General features: G+C 42.4%; 1 protein-coding gene across 3 annotated transcripts in view; it reads right to left on the bottom strand.

Moving 5' to 3' along the window:
- The window catches only part of SPEG (striated muscle enriched protein kinase), a 148172-nt gene that overhangs the window by 27312 nt on the left and 95503 nt on the right, over positions 1 to 25357 (bottom strand). For all 3 annotated transcript variants that reach the window (XM_067460842.1, XM_060772894.2, XM_060772903.2), the window contains exons 11-25: positions 23407 to 23565; positions 22120 to 22309; positions 18579 to 18808; positions 16271 to 16390; positions 15733 to 15837; positions 14053 to 14259; positions 10883 to 11006; positions 9109 to 9281; positions 8485 to 8597; positions 7655 to 7823; positions 6012 to 6105; positions 5321 to 5521; positions 4768 to 4828; positions 3561 to 3638; positions 479 to 651 (exon numbers count right to left, since the gene is read on the bottom strand). In XM_067460842.1, the coding sequence (XP_067316943.1) occupies positions 479 to 651; positions 3561 to 3638; positions 4768 to 4828; positions 5321 to 5521; positions 6012 to 6105; positions 7655 to 7823; positions 8485 to 8597; positions 9109 to 9281; positions 10883 to 11006; positions 14053 to 14259; positions 15733 to 15837; positions 16271 to 16390; positions 18579 to 18808; positions 22120 to 22309; positions 23407 to 23565 (2197 nt within the window). The remainder of the gene's footprint in view (positions 1 to 478; positions 652 to 3560; positions 3639 to 4767; positions 4829 to 5320; positions 5522 to 6011; positions 6106 to 7654; positions 7824 to 8484; positions 8598 to 9108; positions 9282 to 10882; positions 11007 to 14052; positions 14260 to 15732; positions 15838 to 16270; positions 16391 to 18578; positions 18809 to 22119; positions 22310 to 23406; positions 23566 to 25357) is intronic.

Raw genomic sequence — 25357 nt, 5'->3', positions numbered from 1 at the left:
TTGTACACAAAAGTCAAAATGAAAGAGACCACACAAGCTGTGGCTCTGAGTCATCCCACAATCCCTCACTATTATCTTACTATAATTTTAAATACCACAGCCAGCAGAATTCTCAGGGCAATCCGCTCTAGCCATATCTGCTCCTGCTTTTTTTTTTCTCATGACAGGAGTGATTTGAGAAACTGCAAGAATTGGTCATGTGCAAGGACGTTGCCCAGGGGATGCCCAGATATTTTACCATCCTGTGGGAGGCTTCTCTCATGTCCCCGCATGGGGAGCTGGAGCTGGAGCTGACAGACGGGAGCCCACTCTGCTCCCCAGATTCAAACTGCCAACCTTTCTTTCAGCAGTCTTGCTGGCACAAGGGTTTAGTAGTAATCCCTTGCTGTAGTAATCCTCTCTGGAACAAGCCCGGTGCTTAAACTAAGCATTTTATTTCTCTAAAAGCACACCACATTTTGTCAGTGACTCTTTTTACCAGACATCGGTGACACCGGAGACAGGACTCTGGCTGATGATCTCGGGGCCCACGAATTCAGGGGTGCCATATTTGCAGTACTGGGGCTCATCTGGAGTCAGCTCCTGGGCATTGCCAAAATCACAGATTCTCACCTGATCACTGCCTGGTTCGGCCAACAGCAGGTTTTCTGGCTGCGAGGAAGAACAAAGCAGAGAAGGGTTAAAAGCTGTTTGCTTACAAAAAATTAACTTGCCACTGAGAAATGTCCAGACCTTCAGGAGGGATAATCACCAATTACAACTTTTAATGGGAAAAGATTACAGAAATGATTCCCTTCTCCAGGAAATTCTATGCAATCAACATTATATTATTTATGATTGATAAAAGTATATTTCTTAGGGCATTCGGCTTTCATCTGGAAATACATGAGGATTGACTCCTCCACAAGGAAACTGCCCCTGCAGTTAACCCCATTGTTGCTTAATTCTGAGAAAAGGGGGCACTAGCACAGATTTATGCTCTCTTGCATCTTGCTTAATATAGGAACTACTCCACAGTCCATATTCTCACCCCCTTGGAAGCCTTGAAATGTTTCTTGTCCACTCACCTGCCATCTGCTTGTCTATATGTTAAGCATCCTGAGCTCCTGCTGGAGTCTATCAGAGATGATGCCAAATAGAGGGGAGCGGGGAGGCTTTCCCTGCCTCAAGGCAGATTCAGCTAACCATTTGCAGCCCATTCACAAATCCAATGTATACCATAAAATCAGAACATCTTTTGGGTTTTGGCACCAAACACAGTCCTTGAAACTTTTTTCCCCTGTATCCTCTCATTTTGAGTTGTTCATCAAGATGCAATCCACGTTCTCACAAAGACCTGGCCTGCATTTGTTGTTGTTCTGCCAACCTCCCCGTTGCAACACTTATTAAAGAAACCATTCTGCTTGGAACTGAGGCTTCTCCCATGGGGTCTCAGACATCCACTCCATTCATTTCCCACAGTGATGAAAGTGGAAAATATTCTTGAATGTTTTGCTGCTATGCTAAGGAACAGGAACAGGAGGGGGTAGTTAAACTCACACTGACTTGTGGGCTTCCTAGCAGCATCTAGTTAGCTGCTCTGAGGAACAGAATACTGAATTACGGAAGCCTCCGGTCTGGCTCAGCAAGTCTCTTCTTATGTTAGAACAGGGATGAAATGTCTTGGATACCCTGCTGTTTGCCAATAATCTGTACTTGTCCAGTCATATCTACTCTTCTTCTGGGGAAGTGGCTCATATGTTACATTTATTCCTGACTTTGACCATGCTGGCTTGAGATTCTGAAAGCTGTAATATAAACTCTTCCAGTCTCTTAGGAAATCCCAATAGCATCATTCCTGCTCAACCCTCTTCATCCCACTTCATCACATTTATTAAATACCACTGAGTGCTATATTTAAAATGCGGAAAGCCACTGTTCCCATCACATTGGGTTCACATGTAGGATGCAGCATTCTTTGTGTATTTTAAGTGTGGGGGTCCACACTTCTTTTCAAACATTTCAACCCAGTGGTGGGAAAGTGAATTTTTGATAATGATCCGGATGTGTGGCCATTTCTGTCATGCAATGGCATTAGTTACTCCCAGATTTAAAATGAAATGTTTCCTCAATTTGTGGGAAGAGCCAAGCCAATAATTGGGTGCATCTGCACTGGAGAATAAGTGCAGTTGGGACCCACTTTAAATAAGAAAGCTCCATACTATGCAGTCCTAGGAGCGATTGTTTGCCAAGCTCCGTACCCTCCTCTGGGTGCATCTGTACTGGAGAACAAATGCAGTTGGGACCCACTTTAACATAGCTCCATACTATGCAGTATTGGGAGTTATAGTTTCTCAGGGTCTACATCCTTCTCTGTGGGACAGCTGAGAGAGAAAGAGAGGGAGGGAGGGCATCACTGCTTTTCCTCCCACCCTGCTTCTGAAATTGAAGACACATAACAACTGACATTTTAAAGAGAGTATATTTTTTCTAAGGGATGGGAAAGATGGTGGACCGGGCCAAATCTTTAAAGTGTGATAGCAAATAAACAAAAAGAATACTGAGTAACACGGATTCATTTAACAGCGTGATGAAGGTAGGGCAATCATCAATTTCATTTCAAAACTGAGCTCTACTATGCCTAACACTTCCCTGTTTCAATGTGATCATCTGGCTTCTTTCTACAAATTTTAGCAGGATGGGTGGAGCAAGGGGCATACCAAAATACCCTATAAAGCACAATAATAATGTCTCAAACCTCTTTTTCCAACTGAAGGGAAGTCTCTTCATTGCATGACGTGACTGAGGTAAAATTCCAATACAGATAACAAAACTAGCACAACAAGGATACTTTTTCTGTAAATTGAGGAGAGCTAGGAAGCTTCTCTTCCTTCTCATTTCCTGTTCTTCCTATCCTGTTTTCCATCAGACTATATTTCCCAGCAATCAATGATTGTAGTGCTGTAGATACAGGTTAGGGCCTAAAGGCACCAGGTCATGTCTGATCTTAGAAGCTTAAAAGGGTTAGTTCCGATAAGTACTTTGATGGGAGACTGCCAATAAATATGCTATATTTCAGAGGAAGGAATTGGTAAAATCATCTCTTAAGCATTCCTTGACTAATAAAACTCTATAAAATGCCTATTTTTTTCCCCTTAAGTTCACATGTGACTTAAAGGCACAAATACACATCTATCACAGGTTAATCTGAACAACCAACAGGCTATCCCTTTGACCAAGCTTAATAGCTCTAGCAACCAGGCAATTTTTAGACAAGCAATTGTTATAGTCTACTATGCAGAAAGAAGTAGACAGAGCAATGGATTTGAAAACCAAGAATATTTGCTGCTTTAAGAGTAGGAGATTTAAGTTCTGTTGACTCTGTAAGAGTGAATGTCAGCTTTCACCAATTATTTAAGAAGCAAAGCCTAATTCTATAGCATTTACAATCACATTAAGCATTTATGTTACTTGTTTCAGCTGAACAAGATTATTATGGTCCCATGCAAAAGTTGAGCCAAATGCTTAGGGAACCCAACAAAGTCATGGATAGACTACAGGGCATGTTGGAATATACTCACCTTAATATCAAGATGTAAGATTCCATGATGATGAAGGTAGTTGATTCCCTCTAGGACCTGCCGCATGTAGGAGCGTATCTGCATGGAGTGTAAGCCACAGTTAATATGATATCAAATCAAGTCCCATGTACTGAATGGAGGAAAATAGATCACCAAACCATAATACTATCTCCACCCCAGATGAAATGGAAATCTGTTTGCCATCCATTAATATTTGATGTTTATTTTACTTAAGTACTTTTTGTCTTTACTGTTCTAATGTAGCACAAATTCTACGTATAATCATACTACGTATTTTTGACATTACTATTGAAATCTGAAATACATCAGATATGCCTTTGTGGGACTTGGTACTACAATTGCTTTGCTCATCCAAAATATTGCTAGGAAAAAGACTGGAGGGAGGCCTTATGAACACTTCTGAACATCTTAGAAGATTTCATTGTCATCAGCTGAGTGACAAAGAATCTGAAGCTCATTGTAGAGACAGAGCTGATGTGAATGATTCATCTGATGCTGAAGGTGGTGTTTCCACGTTATTCTAGATATTGTTCCACTGCCTTCTTCAGACATCCATAAAAGGAGAAGTCCTCTTAGGCTGAGCCTTCTCTTGGAAGTTCCTAGTGATCATAGTAAGGAAACTTTGAGTCAGGTATGTCAGTTTCTGCTACTCCAGGATAGAGTTAGCTGGGCCTGGCCTTGGTTGACTATGCTCTGGTAGCATTGTCTCTTGATTACGGCATGAAATGCAGTTGCTCTTGAAGACTCTTCGGAAACTACATTTGGTTCAGAGAGATGTAATGGAGGTACTTGCTGGCAGAGAGAGAAACAGCAACAGTTTTAAGACAACTCACCAGCTCCTTTTTCAGTTTCAAACATAAATGAAAATGTTACTGTGACTTTTAAAGCTCTGAAATGTTTGATCCCTGTTTATCTAAGCATTTCTTATGATACACAAACCAAAGTTTTAGGGCCTTTCTATGAGGCCCCTTGCTATCATAATTAAGAGTTGGTGACTTAAACCAAACTCTGCTGGTGGCTTTGTTCTTGGCTTTTATTTGTTTTGGTTTTTTTTAATTACATGCAAACTGTTCTAAAATCCCAATTGAAGAGTGTCTAATGTGTTTCCTAATACATAAATATTTTCATTGCATGAGCAGATGAGAAGGGTCCTGTATTACCTGTATTATTACAGCCTTGAACTTACTTCGGATTCGTTCACAGAAGACTTCCTTGCTATACGTTCCAGTAGTTCATCTCCAGTGCAGCTACACAATCCGTCAAGGAAAACGATATCTAAAATGGTACTATACAGTTTCCTACCATAGAGGCCTACCCTGTTATCTTCCCACAGCAGTTCCCTAAATTCTGTGTTCATATAGTTGTCAGGCGATCCTGGAAACAGTGTGCATGCAAGAAATCTCAGGGCCCTTCCACACAGTCCCTATAACCCAGAATATCAAGGCAGAAAATCCTACAATATCTGTTTTGAACTGGGTTATCTGAGTCTATACTCAGATAATATGAGATTTTCTACCTTGATATTCTGGGATATAGGACTGTGTGGAAGGTCCCTCAGGTGCCATTTTAGGAGTAAATAGAGAAGAATTGTCCACTGCCTAGATTCAGTGTTCTCACCCAACGAGACCCCAGAAATAGGGCCATCCTGAGCCATGCCGAAGGGGAAAGTCAGCAAAGACAGTTGGGGTATAACAGTCAACAAATAAACTAAGATATATAAATAAAATGGAGGAGGATACAGCTCCATGACAATGATGAGGGCATTTCTTTTCTCAAAGGCATCATGGAAGTAGACAACACGTTCATGGTCAAGCTGAGCTAGGATGCCAAGTTCACGGCGTGCTGATTTCTTGGCTTTGGCACGGCATGGGATGAACTTGGCAGCAAAGGCCAAACCGGAACTCTTCTGGGTCACGCGTCGCACATACGAAAAGGCTCCCCTGGGAAACACACATCAACTGAGAGTCTGCCAAGTAAAGTTCCCTTGCCCCTTCTCCTTGCTTTGGCAGAACTTGGATGTTACACATTACAAACAACTACTTACTTACAATTACTTCCTTTCCTCAGTAAAAATGGTGCAACTATACTATAGTAGTATTGCAACTTTTCAGGTGATTACTTCCTTTCTTTTGCTGTACAGCTGCAAATGTACCAATATTTCCTACAACTACAGCTGCAGAGAACCTGTGCTACACATCAAAGGTCAGCCAACTGCATAGTGAGAGAATGGGTTGGATCAATGCATAAACGAATCCACACTTGTAAATCTTGTCCATAGAGCAATACAGCTCCTGTAAGTGAAATGTGCATCCCTTTCTATGCCAAGAAGCTTTCTAATGGATTTGACTCCACCAAATAAAGGTCCCACCCAACACAGCCACAGCCTATCTTCTTTCCCTTTTGCTGATGGCTTTCTCCTTCTTCCCTCACCTGTTGATCTCCTCATGGACATCATAATAGTCAGCCAGGCGGCGGGCTGTGTGGGACTCTTCCTCTGCCCGTGCAGCATCCGCATCTGCTACAGCTACAAGGAAAGCAGGGGAAAGGGGGCAGAGAAGGAGAAAAGCAACAGTAAGTAGAAGAAAAGCATTCACTCTGCAACTCCATTCTTGGGTTCCTTCTATCTATAGAATTCCTTCTATCCTATTCCTTCTATCTATAGAATCATATAGAATTTGTTTTGCCCTTATTACAGCTCATTTGGAATCATTAGCCTAATTCATGTTATGAAGAGGAAAATATTTGCAGGAACCTTTAGCAGGGAGTGCACTATCAGAAACTCTTAAATACAAACCAAGAACCTCTTGGACCTGACTTTAAGTCTCAGTGAGAAAAGACTGTAGCTCTGTGACAGAGTGCACGCTTGGCATGAAAAAAGTCCCAATTTTTGTCAGGTAAGGTCAGTTGCACCCCCAATCTGAGTCCTTGGAGAGCCAGTGTTAGTCAGTGTGTGCACACGTATAAAATAAATAATCCAGCTCTATGGTTTGGTATGACGTAGCTGTTGGAGCATGCAAGGAATCAGTGAGTGTGTGTGTGCCAAATGTAAAATAAGATGCATGAAGCCGATTGGTCGGGCAATGCCTGGGGAGCAGGCTGAGACTGGGACATTTGGTTACTGTTACATTTTTGTTCAGGCTTGAGCTAAGCAGGTGCAGAGAGAGAAGAAAGAAGAAGCAGAGAGATAATTTGGAGTGTGTTCTTGCTTCATGAGCTGTTGCAGGCATTTATCTACATGGACAAAAGAAATACTATTTTAAATCTCTCATAAAAGCACATTATGGGAGTGCTGTGACTGATCACACTGTAAATATGTTGTTCTGAACTATTAGTAAATATGTTGTTCTGAACAATAAAGAACAAGTAAACTACTTGTTCTTTATTGTTCATCTGTGTGGCATATTTTCTTTCTCTGACAAGACAGTGTGTGGGCTGATCAAATGTGTACTACACGTGGTTTATTTTACATTACGCCACAGTAGCCTCCTTTATCCTTCTACATGTGCAACTAGTCCTGAGGGGATATATTCCTTCAGGGACAAGAGGTAATATATCGTTGCTGGAGTAGAAGACTGCTAACGGTTTGTGATCTGCTTATGGATATGCTATGGTCTCCTGATTGGCACTGTGGGAAGAGAACACTGGGCTAAATAGGTCTGATCTATCACATCTCTTTTAAAATTTAATATATCTTCTGTGGTTGTAAAGCAGTCTCTGGCTTGGCCAGTATTACTCTTCATACCACAGGAGTCTAGCCCCTGCATGGTTAAAACAATGGCACTTTATGCATGATGAACTATAACCTTTAGCTCCAGCAAGAGACCTCAGGAACACTGGGTTTGATGGTCCATATTCTAGATCTGGATTGAAGATGTATCACCAAAGAACTCTAGCTGCATTCTAACACTCACTATATAATTATTATTATTATAATAATAATAACAATAATAACAACAATATTGCTCAGTAGTAGACCACCACCAATTCTCAACCCTACTTGGGGAGTCTTGCTGCCTGGTGCTACCTATAAGCTAACAAATGGCAGCTCTTTTGGCTAGTATGATATCACCTACCTGCACGAACTACAAGCTCAGCTTTGCAAGACACTTCTCCAGCCACGTTGCGTGCAATACATGTGTAAACTCCACTGTCTTGCTCTGTGGTGTTCAGTATCACTAGTGAGCATTCACTTTCCTCATACACAAAACTCAGGTGGTTGCTTTCAGTCAGGAGCACCTCATCCTATTGGAGACATATTGGGACAAAAATATTTGCAAACAGGGGGTTAGGCAACTAGTAATCCTCCAGATATGAGGCCACACACACACCCCTCCCCGCCCCCAACGCTTACTACTGGCTATGCACACTATGGCTGATGGCTGTTCCATTCTGACAACATTCAGAGTCAAAAGTTGCTCACTGCTGGGTTAGAGAAATGGCCACCGAGGGTTTCCCCTTGTTGTGCTTTTACAAGCCTGCTGCAGGAAGACTATGCTCCTTCATGAGATTCTCCACTCAAGTTTTCTTCATCTTTCCCCAACTGCTTCCCTCTCTGGGAAAGTCACCCCAACCTCTCCGCCATTATTCATGGTTCAGGAATGAGTGGCTAACTTCCAGAACCTTAGACTTCAGACAGGCAAAATGCAAGCACAGTCTGGCTATCCACCTCAAAGTGCAGAAGACTCATGTCCCCATCAAAGCTCTTAGTCTCACTACACTGTGTCATATCAAGAAAACCTAGAATGCATCTGAGTTGTGGGACAGGGGAGGGGGAGAGCATAAGAGATGACCAGTGAGAGGAACTTATAGGATGATCATCAAAAAGCTGCATAAGATGAGGCTTTAAAAATCTTCAGTGAAAGACAACCATAGCAGTCTCCCTCAGATCTGGGCCCACACTTACCTTGTACCACATGATGTCTGGAAGGGGTTTTCCCTCTACAACTACAGCAAACTGTGGGGTCTCACCCACACCAACTTCAATGTCTTCCATGATTGATTCAAAGCGGGGTGCCTCTGGGGATAGGAACACAAGCTGCTGAAGCAGGAGAAGACCTACTAAACTCATTAATTAAAGTTCACCAACCTCACACCCACCACTACATGCAAGTCTATTTCCTTCAGTCTTTCTTGTGAAGGCCATTCTCTCTCTTCCTGCTTCAGTCTATTGATATATAGTCTAAAGCAGAAGTTATCAACCTGTGGATCCCCAGGTGTTTTGGCCTACAACTCCCAGAAATCCCAGCCAGTTTACCAGCTGTTAGGATTTCTGGGAGCTGAAGGCAAAAACATCTGGGAACACACAGGTTGAGAACTGTTGGTCTAAAGGCAACAAGCCATGGGAGCAAGAACCTCTAACAACGCACCACTGCTCATGTGTGTGACCGTGGCTCTGCCCCATATTATGAGAATGCCTTGTATCCCAATAAGGATGTGGGACATGATTCCCAGGGAAGGTATTGTTCTCAGAGTATGAACTTGAGTTGATGATGGAGCAAGAATTTAGGGCAATCTGAGCATCCCATACCTGCTAGTTCCAAGTTGATGAAGCAGTGGTCATATCCATGCTGGTTGCTCACCTCACAGGTCATTTCCCCCACATCCCCCCTACCCACTCGGACAAATCGTATAGAGTGTTGGTCATCATCAGGCATGCTCATCTCCCAGTTGGGATCACCATCCTTCAAGACCACACCAGACCTGGGAAAGATGAGAAAGAAGAAAAGTACAGGATGGGAAGCTATGAATTTTACCAGTTCAGTCTAAGCCCTCTATCAGAGAGCTTTGTTGGCTGCCTCCATGGCTTCTCAGCTGCCTTAATCCCTAACCAAGGTGCCTCAGGCTCCATCTACACTACCATATAATCCAGTTTCTGAATGCAGATTATGTGCTTTATACTGGATTATATGGCAGTTGGTAGATGTGACCTTTGCAACAGACCTTGAAAAAATTCTGCCTTAGATTAGACCTCTCAGAATCCTGCAACTCGCACAGACCAATAGCTGCTTAAGGAAATTTGAGGAGTTGCACTAAAAAACCTTTTCCAAACTTTGTGCATCAATAAGAATTCACCTCATGCTTTTCCAGACTCTTAAGTCAATGTTCTTGAGGAGTAACACAGCATATTGCATGAACAGTGGTGATGATTCACAATATCTCTTTATTGTTGTTGTTTAAATTATTTATTGGAAAACCCATCTTCTCCGCCTTTTAGTGCTTATGCACCACTCGGGGCAGCTAACAGCAATTAAAACTCACAATAAAGCACAATAAAATCCAAAACAGCAGCAACAGCAGTATAACAAAAACAGACAGATGCAGCCGATAAAACACATTACCCGGAAACAATAACATCAGCAAAACAAGAAGCTGTTGAGGCACACCTAAAGCTGAAATTGCATGATATAAAATATTTGTTACAATTCTTTATATAGTCTTTAAATTAAAAGATGAAAATCACTATCGCTTTGTTTCCCAAACCCTGTAATTGTGTAGAGACACTTACACTCATTAGATTACACCTACAATGTTTGTAGCATCATAAACCCAAGAGCATAAATATGAGAAACACAAAGTGCAGACACATGAATCAGAGATGTGTACTCACAAGGGAGCACACCATGACAGGCTACAACACTTTGATGAGTGTACACCCGGTTGTAAATGTACAAACCTAGGTTTGCCTACAAAAAAAATGGATCTTTATCCAGTGAATACTTTGGGGACATAACGAATCTCAAATTAATGACATCAAGCATTCTGAACTCAAAGAATTGAACAAGATCTAGATAACAACAATAATGACAGCATATAAAAGTAACCAAGAAATCACAGTAAAAACTGCCCTGGGATACATCCTTCACCATTCCTTCTTGTCTTTCCCTTTCTCTCTTCATCATCTCCCAAAGACTGGGCATCCTCTTAGCCAGTCGTTCTCAACCTGCCACTTTACCAGCTGTTAGGATTTCTGGGAGTTGAAGGCCAAAACCTCTGGGGACCCACAGGTTGAGAACCACTGCTCTTAGCATTAGTTTAGTCTCTTTCACAATAGCATTATGATTCAACTTTAACTACTATAGTTCCAGCCAGGAGGAATGCTTAGCATTCTCAGCCCAAGAGGTCTAGGATCTTCCCAAACTACAAATCCCAGGATTCCAGATGATGGAGCCATGGCAACTCACATAATATCAGAATACTACTATTGAATAGTATGAAAATACTCCTCATAGCATCCCCAATAATATGGGTGGAGGGAGTACAATGAGCTACATATACGACTGTCAAGTGGAGGGCTGCCCTACCTCCTCCAGGTAACAGCAACCTCTACGTGATTGAGGGTTACTGTAATACAGGCTGATTGGCCCTCTACCGCATACATCACATCTGGTTTGTCCAGGATTATGGGGGCCTCTTCCAAGTAAGGACCTGCAAGCACAAGTCACCAAAGTAAGAAGAATTAGGACCAAGAAAGTCAGATTGCTGTTCTAGACCTGGAGTGAGCAACTGCAGTGGGTACAGGAGTGGGTTTTGTGCCTTCAGGCTGCCCCAAGCAAAAATCAAATCTAAGCAAATAGTGGTTGCTAGGGAAGGCAATAACCCCACACATACACATACTTTGTGCCAGAAAAGGAGCAGGGTTCAAGGGTTCATAAACAGCTCATGAGTGGGAGGAGCTGAATACATACACTCCAACTATCCTGGTTTGGCAGGAATAGTCCTAATTAATCCTCCATTGGTCCCACTTCTTTCAGCTGCTTTTAAAATGTCCATAGTTTCTTCTCTTACCAGCTTCTTCCTTTCTTGGATTACTTTGGTTGCTTCCATCTGAAGCTGGATCAATACTACCATATAATGCAGACTCTGAATCCAGATAATCTGCTTGTAAATGGATAATCCAATTCAAAGTAGATCATCTGGATTCGGAAACTGGATGGTATGGTATAGATCAGTGTTTCTCAACCTTCCCCTTAATACAGGTCCTCATGTTGTAGTGACTCCCAACCATAAAATTATTTTCGTTGCTACTTTGTAACTATTGTTTTGCTACTGTAAATATCTTATATGCAGGATGTATTTTCATTAGCTGGACCAAATTTGGCACAAATACCCAATATGCCCAAATTTGAATACTTGTAAGATTGGGGGGATTGATTTTGCCATTTGGGAGTTGTAGTTGCTGGGATTTATAGTTAAGTTACAATCAAAGAGCATTTTGAATTCAACCAAGGATGGAATTGAACAAACTCGGCACACAGAATTCCCATGACCAACAGAAAATACTGGAAGGGTTTGGTGGGCTTTGACCTTGAGTTTGGGAGTTGTAGTTCACCTACATCCAGAGAACACTGTGGACTTAAACAATAATGGATTTAGACTAAACTTGGACTAAACTTGGCACGAATGCTTAATATACCCAAATGTGGACACTGTTGGAGTTTATGGAAAATAAACTCCAACAGTAGTTTATTCGGAAGTTGTAGTTGCTGGGATTGATAGTTCACCTACAATCAAAGAGTATTCTGAACCCCAGCATTGACAGAATTGGGCCAAACTTCCTAAACAGGACCCCATTACCAACAGAAAATACTGTTTTCTTATGGTCTTTAGCAACCCCTCTGGCACCCCCTCGTGACTCCCCCAAGGGCCCCGACCCCCAAGTTGAGAAACGCTGGTATAGATCCAGCCTGGGTTTAAAGTTCCAAGTACTTTGATACTCAATTAATTTAGTTGGAGGTGAGAGGAGAACAAAAAGTTGGAATCTTTCCCTTCCCAGTGGGCTCTGACAAAAGCAAACTGCTGCAGCACTTCGCCAGACGTGTCCTTGTTTTCATCTGTGATATATGGGAGGGTGTATGAATGCATCATTTATATATGAGACCAAGTTCATCCAAATCATACCTATTTTGTTCTTGATACTAGGTTTCTTTACAAGCACAACTCTTTTCCAATAAATTGTTTTACCAGTAGTTCTTTCATTGAATCCTGGAAACTGCAGTACCATGAGGGCATTCACAGCATCCTCACCAGTCTACTGTTTCAAAGATTATTTAGGGAAAGCCAAATTGACAGTCCCTTATGCACTTTCTGGAAAATGCAGATTGAAACAAAAATGTTTTAAATGTATTTAAATGATGAAACTCTAGATATATCTTGCAAGAGAAAGTTTGAAAATGAGGTCATCACTGAAACACCCCATCTCGAGTGCCCACAACTCTAGCATACATTTTACAAAATCCAATTCATTATATAGCAGGCATGGGCAAACTTCGGCCCTCCAGGTGTTTTGGACTTCAACTCCCACAATTCCTAACAGCCTACCGACTATTAGGAATTGTGGGAGTTGAAGTCCAAAACACCTGGAGGGCTGAAGTTTTCCCATGCCTGTTATATAGGAACCTATTTCCATAAAGCTTTAATATTACTACTAGCATTTGTCGTGAGTAGAAGGGAAAATTTCCCATGACCTTTAAGATGATGATGAGACAAGCTAAAAATAAATGGTTTTATGTGTTTTGGAACCTTCAGTTGCTAATAATGCTTTTATAAATGTTCGACACCCAGAGAGGCGGGGGAATTGAAAAGGTAAGGTCAGTGAATTTACATTTAAACAGAAGAACAACCACAAAATTGCTGCAGAAAGCAAGTTTTCCTGAGAGAGAAAATATTCATGGATTTTGTTTTTCCTGCAGAGTCTGGAGAAATAGCAGCATCAAATAGATTAGATTTTTAATCTTTAGTACTGAACCTTGGGCTTTTGTAAACCCTATAAACTAATTAAAACAACAGACAAGAAAGCAAGAGGTTAAAAATGCAACATTTTTCTTCTGCTCCCATAAATACTTTTGACCATTGGCCTCCTCAGTCATTCTGTATAAAAATAAATTTAATTTAATGGCAGATAGGTTGGACAAGGATGGAAACATCCAATATTCAGCCCCCCATTCTGTTAGTAGAAAGCTGCATGGTTTGTCCAAAATTTTACTTTTCTAGCATTTGTAAATGGTGAACAAGGGCCCTCTTTTACTTTAGTTGAAGCAGAGGGGTGGAGAGACAGAGTCGTCTCCAGTTTCCTCTTTCTTCTTTAACTACCTCATCACACTAGAGAATAAATCCACTTTAAATCTGGTTTCTGCCTCCTGCAGAATTTTGAGGTTTGTAGTTTAGGGAGGAGCCTTCACAGCCTTACTAAAACTACAAAGCCCAGAATTCTGCAGGAGGCAGAAACCAGATTTTTAAGTGGATTCATTCTCTAGTGTAATGAGTGAGTCCGAGTCAATGTTTCTATATGTATTTCATATTGTGCTCACGCCTATGTTTTGTTTTTAGACACTTTTTGTCACTGTAAGCCTCCCCGGGTCCCTTTGGGGAGATGGTGGTGGGATATAAGAATAAAGTTGTTGTTGTTACTACTACTACTACTACTTCCACCTCTGGCCTTTCCTCTTTCTCCCCTGCTTTCATGTCAGCTTACCACGGTCAAGGAGCTGCACAGGCTCAGAGGATGGAGAGGGCTTGCTGTTGGTTTTGGCTGTTGTTGTGAGTACACGAAACATATACCGGATCCCCTTTTTCAGAGCAAGAACAGTGTAGGTTGTGTGACGCACACCCGTGGCAAAAACTGTCCAGTGGCTGGTACCCAGGACCTGTTGCTGGAGGGTATAGGTCACAGTGGCAGGGTCTGAGGACAGGATAAGAAAGACATTTCAATACAAGACAATAAGACTACGGACCACACACTCAGAGGACATTACCACACACTTGCCATTATCCTGCAAACTGGGATAGCAGCAACTTGCCATCATGGTGATAGGTGGGATCACACAGTTGTTGGCATTGTGCAATTGTGGTGCCTCAACTGTGCAAATTTGCACTTCTGGATGGGCAGTGTAACTTTTCCCTTTCACTGTGTCACTTTCCTTTCTTTCTTCAAAAAAATAGAGTCCTAACTCTAGACTTTATTGCACACCTTCATGCGATACAGTGTGGAGTTAGGACTCTGTGCTTTACACCCCAAAAGTGCTTCATGGACTTGTTTGTATGAGGATATGGCAATCTTTGCCATTGTTTTAAAAAGAGAAAAATACATTGTTTCTCCCCTAAAAACTTGTTACTACCTTTTAAATCCCCACGAATAACAGTTTTTGGTAATATCACAAGTAGTTTTTAGTCTCTGTTGGTTTCAAACATATGCCTGGAATGCATGTGCAGTATCTACTGAAATCTTCAAGTAGCTGAATATGATTGGGGTGGGAGGAAAGGCTTCAGATTGCCTTTTCTAGAGCAAAAGACTTGCACAGGCTATTCTATGGCTATTAGGTCCCCCTGGTAGCACAGCAGGTTAAACCACTGAGCTGCTGAATTTGCTGACCAAAAGGTTGGTGGTTCGAATTCAGGGAGCGGGGTGAGCTCCCAGTGTTAACCCCAGTTTCTACTAACCTAGCAATTCGGAAACATGCAAGTATGAGTAGATCAATAGGTACCACTTCTGCGGGAAGGCAAAGGCACTCCATGCAGTCATGCTAGCCACATGACCTAGGAGGTGTCTACGGAAAATGCCAGCTCTTTGGTTTAGAAATGAAGATGAGCACCACCCCCAGTGTTGGACACGACTAGACTTAATGTCAGGGGAAATCTTTACCTTTTAATGGCTAGTAGAATCAGAATGAATTATGTGGAACATTAACAAAATAACACTGTGTATATTTGCCTATAGACTGTACAGGCTACATAATCCAGAATTTCTTGAATCAGATTTGTTTGGGAGTGGGTAAGACTTGATAAAGCCTGGCAAAAACTGATCAGTGCTCATTTTAACACACTTTCTAATTAATTTATGAAAATATGTAATGTCCTCATGCCTACCAGTAGCACACAGAGTGAGTGGGCTGTAGAACAACACAACAGTAGCAGCTGTCAGTTGCTGTGGGCTTTGTTTGCGATGCAAGTACTGTGCCAGGTTGTGTATGGATCTGCCCAGTAACAAATGCCAGCCTTCTCAGCAGAGCTGTATTGCTTCATTAAAATATAACACTAAGCCTACAGCATAAAGCATCTAGAATTCATATTTTGTGACTTCTTCATATGCAAGATGAAGTATCTTGGAAACCTTTTTCATCATCTCACTTCACACTAACTCGTCTTTTTTTCTTACCAATGGCCGAATCAAGCCACTTGGGCTTGTTCCACTTCAGTGTGACAGCCCGGCCAGTGACAGAAACTATGGAAGGTGGCCCATCAGGGGGTGTGGGCACCACATCTGTAAGGCAAAGCATGGAGGCTGAGCATCCTCAGAGAACATAGCAAGAGGCAAGATGGTCTGCTTTCTAATCTGAAATCACACTTCCACCTCCTCCTCCCTCTCCACTTTAGTACTTATTTTCAATTAGTGGGTGCTTCAGTCACTTTCATGAGAGAGGCACCAAGGACATTATAGGCTCTCTCACATATCAGGAAATGAAAACTGACAGCCATCAGAAAACATGCAGTATCAGAAAAGCATTTTCATTAAAGAATCGGAATTGCCCGCAGCTAGTGCCAGGGAGGCTGGCAGAAGCTATGTCACAACAGCTGTGAAGGTGTGTACCTAGCCCAGCCTTTTCCAAATTTGATGTCCTGCATATGTTTGAGCTAGTTTCCATCACCCCCAATCATGCATGGCAGGAGCTTCCTCCATTGTTTTCTATCCTTACCTGTGACATAGAGGTGTGCATAGCAGGTGGCTTTACCCACTTTGTTGGCAATGACACTTTTATAGACTCCAGCATGAACATGACTGACAGAGGGGAAGACCAAGCGGTGCACATCTTTGTCTGTCAAGGTTAGAAGAGTTGGGTGGGGAGAGAAAAGAAAGAGAAGAGAACAGGGTTACATGGTCCTTCTAGGAAAGATCAAGAGTACACATACACAAGTGGATAGCAGGTATGAGTCTGGGAAAATAAGTAAGAGATATGAGTTGGGAGAGAAATGGAATCTTAGAATCACAGAGCTGGAAGAGGCCTTGTGGGCCATCCAGTCCAACCCCCTGCTAAGAAGCAGGAAAATGGCATTCAAAGAACCCCCGACAGATGGCCATCCAGCCTTTGTTCAAAAGCCTCCAAAGAAGGAGCCTCCACCACTCTCCAGGGCAGAGAGTTCCATTGCTGAACAGCTCTCACAGTCAGGAAGTTCTTCCTCACATTCAGGTAGAATCTCCTTTCCTGTAGTTTGAAGCCATTGTTCTGCGTCCTAAACCCCCAGTGCAGCAGAAAACAAGCCTCTTCCTTCTCCCCTATGACTTCCCCTCACATATTTATCCATGACCCTCATCATGTCTCCTCTCAGCTTTCTCTTCTGCAGGCTAAACATGCCCAGCTCTTTAAGCCACTCCTCATAGGGCTTGTTCTCCAGACCCTTGATCATTTTAGTCGCTCTCCTCTGTACACATTCCAGCTTCTCAACATCTCCCTTCAATTGTGGTGCCCAGAATTGGACCCAGAGTGATTCTGACCAAGGCAGAATAGAGGGGTAGCATGACTTCCCTGGTAACTTATAGGTACTAATGTTGTTTTACAGACCTGGTGAGGGTAAGGCGGGCATAAACAATTCTACCTTTTGGATCACAGTTCTTAGAATTCTCCTGCCAGCATGATCTGTGGCCATGATAGCTAGTAGGTTCTCAGAACTGTATTTTTTTAAATGCTGGTTTGGTCCAGGTTGATAAAGGTGGCATTCCTGGTGGACACTATATCTCAAATTGCCATGCGGTATGATGTGGCAGCAGGAACAAGTAGAAGAGTTCCATAAAGATGTAAATAGATACGCAAACAAAATCTAATCTAAACTGAGCACAGTGCTTCCGCAGGTTATTAAGGATTTTCCCTGCCTCATTTATGAAGAGCTACAAGGAAACAGTAACTATACCATTTCCAATTCTCCAGTATTTTCCCAACAGTACTGCATTTCTGACCACAAATATCTATAAACAAAAATATATTATAGATGCATGTTTTCTTCAAAAAAAACAAAAACAAAAAACAAATAATAGCATTAGGAGCCAACCATCTGGAAACTTAGCAGATGCTATACAAGCAGGAACACAGTCATCCATTTTCATGGGTATTTGGCAGAGTTGGCCCCAAACATTTTACTGCCTGAGGGAAAGGGCAAGATGACACTCACCTCCATAAAGAAGCTGGCAGAAATAGCTGTGAAAATCTAACTTAAAGCACTCTTGATGAGATAGCAGCATCCTTCACACCTGAGAGCAGCAAGCTAGTTTACAGCGTGAAGGACAAACAATATGGCACATATAGCTCTGTCCTCCAAGATCAGTGGGGATGGGAAGCCAGAAAACTACCTGTACTGTCAATAATACTTACTACCTGAAATGCCTATCTAATTCTAATGCTAGGGCCATTGCCAACAGGAAAGCATTTCTATAGATCATCCCCATATTTATTTGTGATAAGAGGAGATGGACAACATTTAATTTTAGTGTTTCATGTACCAATATATGTCGATACCTTGCTTCATTTGAGTACTGCCTTCTATTAGCTTGCAGTAAGAAAGAGCTCAGTCGGCACCCCAATTTCCACTGTGGCTCTTATGTCTGGGTTGATGCCAGAGGTTGGCATGCTCAAGCATTTGCTGTATCTCTTGGGCCACACAGGGCACCCACTGTTAAGATATCTCAATCATTTCCCATCCTTTCTCTTCACCACTGTCCCCAGCCCACTTGCTTGTTCTTTTCTTCAGGCTGCAAAGGGATGGGCATGAAAAAAGATGGGAGAGGAGCAGACACCAAAGCTTGCATAGCTACCCATCTTTTTCCCTGGCAGTAACCAGCTAAGCAATGGTGTTCAGCAGGAGCTTCAGCTGACAGCAAGGTGAGCCAGGAAGCATATTAAGGGTACCTGGCTCAAAGGTATTTCTCCAAGCCTTTGAGCCAGCCCTGTTCCACATGGCAATTCCTGTTCATGTGTGTGTGTGTGGCAGGGGAAATCAAAGGATGAAGCATACACTGCATCATCCTGCGATCATCGGTGCTCTCAATGCGCCAGCCATTGTGGAACCAGGTGATGGCGGGGTAGGGCAGCCCAGCTACTTGGCACTCTAGGATGGCCTCCTTGGATTCCACCACATCCAGGTCATGCAGTGGCCGCAGGAAGTCTGGCATGGTGAACCGTTCCACTTCGCTCTCCCCTTGCTCTGGCTCCTCGGGGATGGAGGGCATCTTCTCCAGCTTGGAGCTGAAAGAGAAAGGGAGACATCTAACCAACAGTAGTCAGCTCTGACACAAAGCAGCTACCTGCCATGCTCATGGGGCACATCATAGCAGACCATAAAGGATTATCCCAGAGAGAAAGGACCCTTCCACATAGCCCTATATCCCAGAATATCAAGGTTAAAATCCCGCAATATCTGCTTTGAACTGGGTTATCTGAGTCCACACTCAGATAATGTGGGATTTTGTGCCTTGATATTCTGGGATATAAGGCTGTGTGGAAGGGCCCAAAGTTACTTCTTTGTTGGTGGTGGTGAGCAAAGGGAAGTCTGGGCCACCAGCCATTTCTGTGGCCCTTGATCTCTCAAAGCTCTCCATCACCATTCTTTTGTTGGCTAGAAAGGTATGCATTTCCTCTTTATCAAGCATTTAAGACTGGAAATTCACTGTTTGAATATGTTTATGTCATCTTCCCATCCATAAAGGTTTCCCCTTGAAATTAGGTCTAGTCATGTCTGATTCTGGGGAGTGTTGCTTATCTCCATTTTTAAGCCAAAGTGTCTAAGGCATTGTCCATAGACACTTCCAAGGTCATGTGGCCAGCATGACTACATGGAGTGCTGTTATCCTCCTGCCAAAGCAGTACCTATTGATCTACTAACATTGGCATGTTTTTGAACTGCTAGGTTGGCAGAAGCTGGGGCTAACAGCAGGAGCTTACCCCGCTCCCCGCTTTGAACCATCGACCTTTTAGTCAGCAAGTTTAGCAGCTGCTGCACCACTGAGGTCTCCTTCCCATCCATACTGTTTTTTAAAAAGTATACTTCTTACAAATCAGAAATGGACTTCCAACCAAATAAGCAGGGAGTGGAAGGAAAGAGGTATTTCAGGTTTTCTTTTGGGCACTTTTGGCAGTCATGTATCCAGAAAGAACTCCCAAAATTGGCCTCTGGGCCTGCTTCAATTGCCCACCCTTGTTCTAACCTGATGGACCACAGGGAAAACCACCTTTCTGAGCAACCCAAGGTCATGTTTCACAAGAATAACCATGGCAAGATGTTCTAAACAAAATATTAATAATATAATGACTTTATTTTTGTACCCCGCCTCCATCTCTCTGAAGGGACTCAGGGTGGCTTACAAGGGGCCAAAAATGCAGCAGCTCAAAAGAAGGGGAAGCCAACAAGAAGGGAAGATTCCATATGAACATTCCCTGAGTGCGGGAAGGAGGGGAGATTAAAGGGGAAAACTCAGAAGTAAGAATTGGGCTGGCAAAAGTATGTGAATTGCAGAATGATGGCTAGGTCGATTTCATCCTGTTGTGGGAGGATGGAACTGAGAAAGAGACTCTAGAATCCCAACTGTTTGGTTTGGCAACCAAATTACTAAATCATTAAGGATGCAAAGAGAAATCAGCTGGGGAATACAAGCAGCTTTATAAATAGAAAATTATAGGGAACTCCAGCCTTGAAGTAATAGACACCCTGTTTAATTTAATCTGCATATTGCATGCTGTCTCATGGCTACCAAAAATTGTTCTTTATAATTACAGGAGCGGTTTTTGCCAGCCACAGGACAGTATGCTGATTGCATTAAATGGGGCACTATATTGCATAGATATAGTGTAATCACTTCAGGACTCTCTCCACATTTAGGAGGAATGGAAAATGTTTGCCTCTAATGAAAATTGAGCTGTTTGTGCAATCAAGCCAATGTCCTTTTTTGCCTGGGTAATACTTCTCACTCTTCTGGACAGCCAGATAACTGTTTGTTTTTATGTGGTGCCAGAGATATCTGTTATTCTCTGTTGCAACTGATTAACTCTCCCGGTTCTCCTCTATGTTACATATAATGAGTTCAATTGGCCTTAATATCAAATGTCTTTATTTCGTCTCACTAATGTCCCTCTTTTTAAGCATGCTATTTATAGCTACTGATGCGTATGTGCTCTGAAGAGTGTGTGCATTTCCAAAACCTGGAACTGGATAACCCTGAGGAAGCCTGTGAGGGCTGTAAGCAAGATCATTCCCCAAAAGGTTGAAAGACACCCCATGTTTGTGTGGTTTTGTCTGTATGTGTGTGCTTGGGAGCCACTGTGATAGAGACTACATTCCAGAGAGCTGCATGTGTGTTTGGGCCAGTGAGAACAGCGGCTGTATCTGGTTCTCATGAATAGAGTGACTCCCAAATTTAGCAATTCGGGAAAGGGTTGTAAGGGCATCATTCATTCACTTGTGTCAACAGAGCAATCCATTTAAGAGGAAGGAAATAGTATTACTTTGCAGTCTTGCTCAATGGGACGCATATAGTAATATGTGCCACCAGAAATGCTGGCTGGCTGATGGATCTCTTGGTCCAAAACATCCAAAAAAAGGGTTCCAGGTTTTAGGTAAGGCTCCTACATAAGAACAATTTCTAGCTATTCATTGTCTAATATTGCACCAGAGCTGGGAGGGACGATCTGGGTAGGTAGAAGCCAAAGAAAACAAAGACAGTCAGACCTCCACATTAACTTGGGTTAGGGGCACAGGACCCTTGCAAAAATGGGAAAACTGCAAGTAAAAAAAAACCCCCAATTTTTGCCCACTTTTTGCTCTCTAAAAATCTATAGGCCCTGCAGCACAACTCTGTGGTCAATATCTGCCAGAAGATTGAATCATGCTGGAGGACCTACAAATATGCAGACAAGTGTCGTTCAGAAAAAAACTGAAGACCTGGATTTGGGACCAAGCTTTTGGACATTCTGGCAGCTAAAATAAGGACTCATTGATGAGCAGGAATTGTTGGAATGAATGGACATTTCGGAACTCTGAATCTCACTGTGCATGAAATTGTTTTTATTATATTATGTAGTGATGTGTTTTAATGCTGTTAAATGTTTATACTGTTTTATATATGCTGTATATTTTGACAGGCATCGAATTTGTGCCTTTGTTTGTAAGCCGCCCTGAGTCCCCCCTCGGGGGTGAGAAGGGCGGGGTATAAGTAACTGCAATAAATAAATAAATAAATAAATAAGTGTTGTCTATGAATCTTTAGGCTCTCTAATGCAAAAGTTGACTGGAGGGCATAGAGAGAACATATTAGTGAAATCTGCGAATACTCAAATCTTCCAAAGTGAAACCTCCAAATGTGGATGGCTGACACCCCAGAAATATTATTCAAACCACAGCCAGAGCATGGTTTGAATCAGAGGACAGAGGTTATACCAACATAACCAAAGTACAATGTGGGCCTATCTCATGGTGGCGCCTTTGCCATCCATGTCTGCCAGTTAATGGTCCATTTCAACAACTACTATTCTACTCAACCACCTTTCCTTCTTCTTACACTCACATCTGGGAGCTGGCTGCTGGACGTGGCTCCTCCACATACAGGTCTGCAGTACACTCCGTTCTGCCATGCTTGTTGTGGGCAGTCACACCATACTGTCCCTCATCCTCGGATCTCACGTGAAGGAGGACCAGGGAGTGCAGCCCTCCATCCTTGTAGACACGTACTGTTTCCCCCTCTTGCACAGGCTGACCTGTATCAGACATACCATGGTCAGAATGTGGCCAAGGAGAAGGAAATACACAGAGAGAGACTCACACTTGACAGATGTGAGTCCCACTCCAACATCTGGAAGACCACACATTTCTCACCCCCAAATGACAGCATTTGGACCACTGAAGGGAAAAGAAAAACACAAATCAAAAGGAAGTCATCAACAATAGAGGACAGAATTACCTTGGCTCCTTCCAGAAATACCAGGGTGAGAGGTATCTTGGAAATGATGACAGAGCAGCAGCTAAGGCATATTGTGCTACATACAAAAGCTTCACTGCAACCATTGTAGAGAGTTTTTCCATCATCAACCTCTAGACCAGTGGTTCTCAACCTGTGGGTCCCCAGGTGTATTGACCTACAACTCCAAAATACCCCAGCCACTTTCCCAGCTGTTAGGATTTCTAGGAGTTGAAGGCCAAAACATCTGGAGATCCACAGTTTGAGAACCACTGCTCTAGACCAACAACAGACTGCCATGTCACTCAGAACTATGGCTATATTCAGAGGTGGGAATGAGATATACATAGGTTTAGACCTACCATGCACTTGAGAATCTTTTGATTTGATCACTTCGTCATCAGGGCTAATGTCAATAAATGAGAAACAGTCTTGTACATATTTATCCTTCCACTGCAGTCAAGATGGCTTGAATTTAGAATATCAAATATTCAAAAGTCTCCTCTAATAGGGACAGATGAATCTATCTGTATTGCTTCCTCCCACATTCAATTTGTTGCAGTCTCTGCTTCTTCCACTCAAATTCCAAAACTGGCAATGTCTTGGTCAAATTCAATGCAGTATAACATAGGTCATGTTGTAGCTGCCTGCCATATAACTGTTTATGATGAGAAGCCTGTCAGAGAAAAGGTTTTGGCAACCCTAGCATGGCTGAATGGTTGAAAATTCAACACTGAACCCCTCTGCTTGGACAGGTGAATCTGGCCATTGATTTTTTTAAAAAAATACTCTAATTATTTAAGTCAATTGTAAGGGAAGATTCCAACTTCTGGAAAGATATTATGGGGAAAAATGAACCAAATGACATTCTCATCCATCCCAAATTGAGATAATTACCAAATCGTGTCCAGGCAATGGTTGGTGGCGGGTCCCCACTGATCTTGCAGTCAAACCGTGCTGCACGTCCTTCCACTACAGCCACAGACTCAAGTTTGCGGGTGAAGAGTGGCTGCCGTGAAGGCCCGACCGTCAGCTTGGCACTGCATGTCAGCTCATCTGTAAAGCATAGCAAATGGTCAGCTACCCATGCCCAGAGGGCCCAGAGAACAACTTCTACTTCTTGTCTAAAGGGTTCAGTATCACAAGAGACAACAGCTTGTGAGAGAAGCTTGTCCTTATTTTCTTGAACTTGGATGATTGCAAGAATATTTGTGCTCATGAAGTACAGAGGGCAAAACATAGAAGGAACGACTATAGGAGAAGTTTGGGATATTAAGAAAAAAAAGAGGGCGAGGATTTGTAGGATGAAGAATTCTTTGCTGAAGCTGTTTTATTGTTGTTTGGTGCCTTGAAGTCATTTCCTATTTATGCTGACCCACAAAGCAAACCTAACACAGAATGTTCTTGGCAAGATTTCTTCAAAGGAGGTTTACCTTCCTCTAAGGGCCCATCCAGACAGTACCTTTATCCCAGAAGCTTCCGCAGCAAAAAAGAGGGTGGCCAGACACCGTTCCCTGTAAACACGGAAGCAATTGCTACAAAAGGCAAAAAATGCGAGATTTCCAGGTGCGGGAATATCACGGGTTTTAGCTGAATATGCAGATCTTCGCATATCTGTATGCCCCTTCAGTTGGAAATCATGGGATTTTATATCTGGTTTTGTTCCTGATTGGTCAGTTCCTAAAAAGAAGTTGACACTTGAGTAGAAAGCAAAAACTTTGTGTGCCAGAAACTTCATGAAATGTGTGGAGGGCACATTTTCTTTGGCCAGGACAAAAAATGAAACTTTTGCAGTGATTCACTGCAGTGATTCTCCGCATATCCACATCTCAAAGTTTTTTAAAAAAACTTCTGAAGTTTCCAGCAGAACTTCAACGGCAGCCATCTTGGGAGCCTCTAAATCTCATAACAAAGCATCAAGTCTGGACAATGGAGGCAAAAATCCCAGGGCCAACAGGTCTGTATGTGGACCTCTTCTGGAGTCCCAGGATTTTTTGCCCATGTTTAAAACCTGTGGTTTAGTGCTGTTTGGAAGCACCCTAAACTGGGAGAAAAAAAGTAAGTTCTGCTTATTTGCTGCAGTTAGGGGCAGAGAAATTCTGCAAAAGTGGGAATGCTACCAAAAAAAAACCCACACTCTTTTTTTAAATCTATGAGAACATTTTTCTAGGAATCTCTAGGTCTTCCAGCAGGACTCTATGCACAATTTCCACCAGATGTTGACCATAGTATCACACTGGGGGAGCTAGAAATTCCTAGAGAAACTAATCTGTGAATAATCAAACCTGGAGAAAGTACATTCCGCAAATGTGGAGGGACAACGGTATAAGCTACTACTAAGTCACAAATGAACTATTTCTAGCTCCCAGTATCTCTATTTTTTCTCAGGATTGTCATAAGATATTCCAACTTAACTAAACATTTTCTGATCTACAGAAATGAATCATCAAACATTTTTCTCTTCATATAATATCTCAATGCCAAGAAAATCTTCATCTGCTATATGTCTGCTTATGAGATTTCCGTTAAAAGCCTGGGAGCCAGGCCAGGAAGAAAGAAAAAAAATGAAATGGCAACGTTGGCTGGACCCTTTCCCCCAAATCTGTCAAACTCTGATCTAATGCCTATACAGTAAGCATTCAGATGTGTCAGGTTCCTTTCTCCTCTCTGCTCTTTAATGTTTATCATTCCAGGGTGTTATAGATGTCACCTGATTTTGAGCATCGCATCCGCATTTCTGAGAGAAAATGTGAATATAAATAAGCAAGAGGTGTTTGCTTCCCTATGAGACTGCTACTGTCCATGTTAGACTGACAGAAAGAGCTGTTTGTTTATCTTATTTTTTTTT

Source organism: Anolis sagrei, chromosome 1 (assembly GCF_037176765.1).
Source record: "Anolis sagrei isolate rAnoSag1 chromosome 1, rAnoSag1.mat, whole genome shotgun sequence".
Lineage (NCBI taxonomy): Eukaryota > Metazoa > Chordata > Lepidosauria > Squamata > Dactyloidae > Anolis > Anolis sagrei.
This window is presented reverse-complemented; position numbering and strand designations above follow the sequence as displayed.